The 4,648-nt window shown below is 43.7% G+C and overlaps 1 protein-coding gene across 1 annotated transcript; it reads right to left on the bottom strand.

Moving 5' to 3' along the window:
• Positions 1-895: 895 nt before the first annotated feature.
• On the bottom strand, positions 896-4,436 carry Mc4r (melanocortin 4 receptor). The gene has a single exon (XM_005323018.4). The coding sequence runs from the start codon at positions 3,986-3,988 to the stop codon at positions 2,987-2,989; it is 1,002 nt and encodes a 333-aa protein (XP_005323075.1). The 5' UTR covers positions 3,989-4,436; the 3' UTR covers positions 896-2,986.
• Between the last annotated feature and the right edge of the window lie 212 nt (positions 4,437-4,648).

Below are 4,648 nucleotides of genomic sequence, written 5' to 3'. Positions count from 1 at the left end.
GTGATATGGAACTAACCAGGGATTGGGAGCCAATTTGGAATCTGCACATTATGGTTGGATAACATTCAGAGTTTTATTCCAATGACATGTTTTCATTAGATGTAGGCTGAGAGAACGGAAGTTCAATCCTCTCCTCCATGGGGAAAGTTCCCATTCAGTTCTGTGTTGCACACGTCTTTGTTCCTAATATATTTAAATTTTCCTAATTGGAAAAATCAATTGTGGTGTCTTCACTTTGTACCCTTCAAGCTTCCTTCTCCCAAACCTTCAATTTCGCCCCACTCCCCCTTCCCACGTCCCCTGATACTAAACATATTTGCCTCAGCCTAGAGTTTTAACCCTAACATCATCTTGATTAATCCAACAGCAATCCAATCAGAGCTGGAGGGCTTCCCAGTTTCACTGCATATGGGATAGAGGTTAGAGGGAGTTGGATAAAGGCCATCTTTCTGCAGGAAACTGGACTTTACTAAAGTAAGAGGAAGTAACATCATAGGGGAAGGTTTAGAGAACAGGACAAGTGAGTAAGGGACAGTCTCAGAACTTACAGACACACTGAAGCCATGAACATCTAGCAGAGGCTGGTGGTGTGCAGCTGGTCCATGGCCAATACACACCCTAACACCATACCCTGCTCTAGAAGGTGTGAATATGAAGAAGGAACCAGGAGTGATACTTGAAGGAGAAGAGAATACACTGGAAGGAGAGCCACTACAGAAGAATGGCATGCTTATAGCTCTCTTTCCAGTGTCCCAGCCCCTGGCATTTCTCAGAATCATTATGTGACAGAAGGAACAGGAATAGTAGTGATACTAAAGACACCATCTGTGTACTGTGATTGCTATGGGCTATGTGTGAGCCAGCTTCCAGTCTCTAGAACAAATACTTGAGATAATTAATTTTTAAAGAGACAAAGGTTTATTTTGACTCATAGTTTCAGAAATTTTAGTCCATGATTGATTGGCACCATGGCTATGGGCCTGTGGAAGTACAGCAGAAGCATGTGGAAACTCATGGCAGAGCCAAACTGCTCACCTTCACCCAGGGAGCAACAGAAAGAAAGAAGAAGGGGTCAGGGTCTCAGCATTCCCTACAAGGCACACCCCCAATGACCTGAGGACTACCCACGAGGCCCTCCCTGTTGAAGACTCCAGTACTTCCCCATTGGGCCACTGTAGGGACAAGCATCTATCACATGGACCTTTGGACCTCTAAGATCCAAACTGTAGGAGTTTTTTTTTTTTAGATTTTATTTATTTATTTTAATTAGGTATATATGACAGCAGAATGCATTTTGATTCACTGTACACAATTGCAGCATAACTTTACATTGCTATGGTTGTACAAGATGTGCATATGTACAATATGTGCAGTCATACATGTACCCAGGGTAATGATGTTATTATGTTGGTCTGTGTTTAAAACTTCATATCTGTTTTTGCTTTAAAAATAGATATGAAGATATGCTTTAATAGAAGATTTTCAGTGGGGTTAAAATTCAGCTTCAGTATCACTTTCCACTTGTCGACTTTGACTTCTGGGTTTTACTTTGGGGCAATATTTTCTCATGAATGTCGGAAGTGTTTCTCAGGTCTTAGGATCAACATGTAAAACATTTAGATTTGAATGAAGGTGTGCCTTTCCATGTGAGCTCTGCCCATGAGCATCTGAGGGTGCTATACTTAAATATCAGGACAGTTTGCTGCTAATCAACCTAATATAATCTTTTATTTAAAGTACATACAGACCAGAAAGCTCAGGTTTTATTGCTCAGTGGCCAGATTTGTGGGATTATTTTGGAGCAAAGCAAATATTCACTCTTCCAAATGTGGCCGGGGAAGGCTAGCTTATCTCAGGACCTCCTCTGAGGCTCAGTAGGTGCCTTTCTTCCTGTTGGCTATGTACCAGTATCACAGGTGCCTTCATTTTAGATATTTGCAAATATTGCCTAAAAACACTTGCACTGTGGACTTTGTTTGAAAGTTAAAATCCTTGATCAGCAAGCAGCCCTTACACTCTAGTTCAAAAAAATAAGTGAACAGCAAGTCATGTCCATGTGGAATGTGAAGGAACTTGTTGTCAATCATAGAGTTCTTTTGAGATCAAATGCTGCACCTCTGACTGCAATGTCACTTCTCTTGGATGTTTCAACAGATACCGGGTCCCTGTTTAAAGGGGCAGAAAGACTTTATTCTGTATTATTATTGATGGTTGGGGACAGTTTGGTATCAGGAAGTTCAGCTTGACAATTTAGATTTGCCAGAACACTTTAATCTCCATAGCTGTTATTTTTCCTCTCCAAACTGCATTGCCTTATTGCAATATCAGGCAGTTTTCTTGGGCAAATGAATTTTCTGTTCTTGAGAAACACACACAGTTTTCTGACTGAGAATCTCACTTTTCTTTTTCAGTAGTTTTTTTTTTCTCAGGAGGAGCTTCATTTCTGCTTCTGCTTAGGGAGGATGGGCAAGCTTTTCTTAAGTTATTTGAAATTTTACTAATGGTGCTGATTTAGTTAATGATTAATCTTCCATTCTTTAAATATTTTCCCTTTACATGTTAAATCAAACGTCTACATTTCAAAGTTGTGTAGTGTAATATATGAAAACATCCATGAGAATATATTTAATGAACCTCTGATTTCTGTATTACTAAAACAAGCAAAGTGTTGAATTCTGATAACAAGAAAGAGACAATATTAGGCTTTTAATAAGGGCATCTTAACTCTTTGTAAATCCACATTACCTATAATATATATAATACAGATTAGCATTTTACAACCAAAAAAAAGTAGCATGATGTGACTAATAATACTGAGACTGGACATTTTTTCATATCAAAAATCATAAGCTTAAATTACCACAAATTTTTTCAATCGGAGCACAGCACAGAAGGTACAACAGGTGCTGCCTAAGTACACTGCTCAGGTGGCACAAGAATGAAAAAGTCTTTTTATGCAGGATTTTAGGATCTCCTCTGTCCTCATTTAGTATCTGCTAGCCAAGTCACAGAGACCTCCCAGGGGACAGCAACAGATGATCTCCTTGAAGGTTTTCCTCAGTTCTTGACTCCGGAGTGCATAAATGAGGGGGTCAATGATTGAATTGCACATGATCAGTATGAGATACAAGTTAAAGTGAGACATGAAGCACACACAGTATGGATTCTGGGGGCAAGAGATGTAGAATATTAAGTGAAGGAAGAACGGGGCCCAGCAGACAACAAAGACCCCAATCAGAATGGTCAGCGTAATGGCCCCCTTCATGTTGGCCCCTTGGCGGATGGCGCCCGTGCCTGGGAGGACAGCAATCCTCTTAATGTGAAGTCTGGCCATGAGGAACATGTGGACATAGAGGGAGGCCATGAGAGCCAGCATGGTGAAGAACATGGTGATGAGGCAGATGATGACAGCGCTGCTGTCGGAATAAATGATGAACAGCACCCCCGACACCGTACAGGCCGCCCAGATGCAGCTTATGGTGATCCCGACCCGCTTCACGGTCATTATGTTATGGTACTGCAGAGCATAAAAGATGGTAAAGTACCTGTCCACTGCAATGGAAAGCAGGCTGCAAATTGATGCAAGCAGAGAGCTACAGATCACCGAGTCAATGACATTATCAATATTCACCGTGAAACTCTGCGCGTCCGTGTCTGTACTGTTTAACAGGGTGATGACTATGGTCTCTGATCCGTTGGAAACGCTCACCAGCATATCGGCCACAGCCAGGCTACAGATGAAAAAGTACATGGGTGAGTGCAGATTCTTGTTCTTGGCTATGGCCACGATCACTAGAATATTCTCCAGCAAGCTAATGACACCCAAAGTCACAAACACCTCCGGGGAGACAAAAAGTTGCTCGTAGCAACCCCCATCCGAGTAGCCCTTCCCCAGGGTCTCGCTGGCATTGCTGTGCAGCCCGTAGCTGCTGCGGTTCCAGAAGTGCAGAGAGGTGTGCATCCCACGGGGGAGGGTGGAGTTCATCATCTGGTCGCCAAGTGGATTCAAATCCCCCTGGAGTCGCTGTCCCCTCCCGGGTCAGGATTCTCCGTTCTTTTCTCCCAGACGTGATCAGTCTGAAAGTTAGGAGGCTGCGATCCGCAGCACTCTCGCTGGGGATGCAGCCGCAAGCCTCGCAGCTGGAGATGGAGTTTTTACTCTTTCAGGTACAGCTCTGACCATTATCAGGTTGGAATCTTAGGCTGCAAGATGCTCATTCTCCGTAGACAGAGTCTGCTGTTTGCTTTTTGTTCTCACTGCTGCTTAAACTTTAGCCTTAGGCATTCGCGTCTTCTCAAAATGATTTTCCGGGGAGCGGCTGAGCCATTGCACAGCCTCCGAGAAGGGACAGCTCCCAGCCTCAGCCGGGCTTGGAGCCTGAGAAGTGAGGAGCCAGGATGCCGCCGCGGACTTTTATGGTGTGTGGAGGAAAAAAACCTGAAGCCTGGCTCCTCCTCGGCTTCCTTGTGACCAATCCAAGCGCAGGGCAAGTCCCCAGCCGTTCAGGATCCAGCGCCACGCGGATTCACTTGCAGAAGCTTGTGAAACCGGGGACCAGCACAACGTGAGGCATGGGATTTCCCTTCTCAAGTTTTCAAGGAAAACAATCCCTAGAAGACATTCTGTGATGTCACAAGACGTTCTCTG

Source organism: Ictidomys tridecemlineatus, chromosome 13 (assembly GCF_052094955.1).
Source record: "Ictidomys tridecemlineatus isolate mIctTri1 chromosome 13, mIctTri1.hap1, whole genome shotgun sequence".
Classification (NCBI taxonomy): domain Eukaryota; kingdom Metazoa; phylum Chordata; class Mammalia; order Rodentia; family Sciuridae; genus Ictidomys; species Ictidomys tridecemlineatus.
Note: the sequence above shows the minus strand (reverse complement) of the source record. Positions and strands in the feature narration are given on the sequence as shown.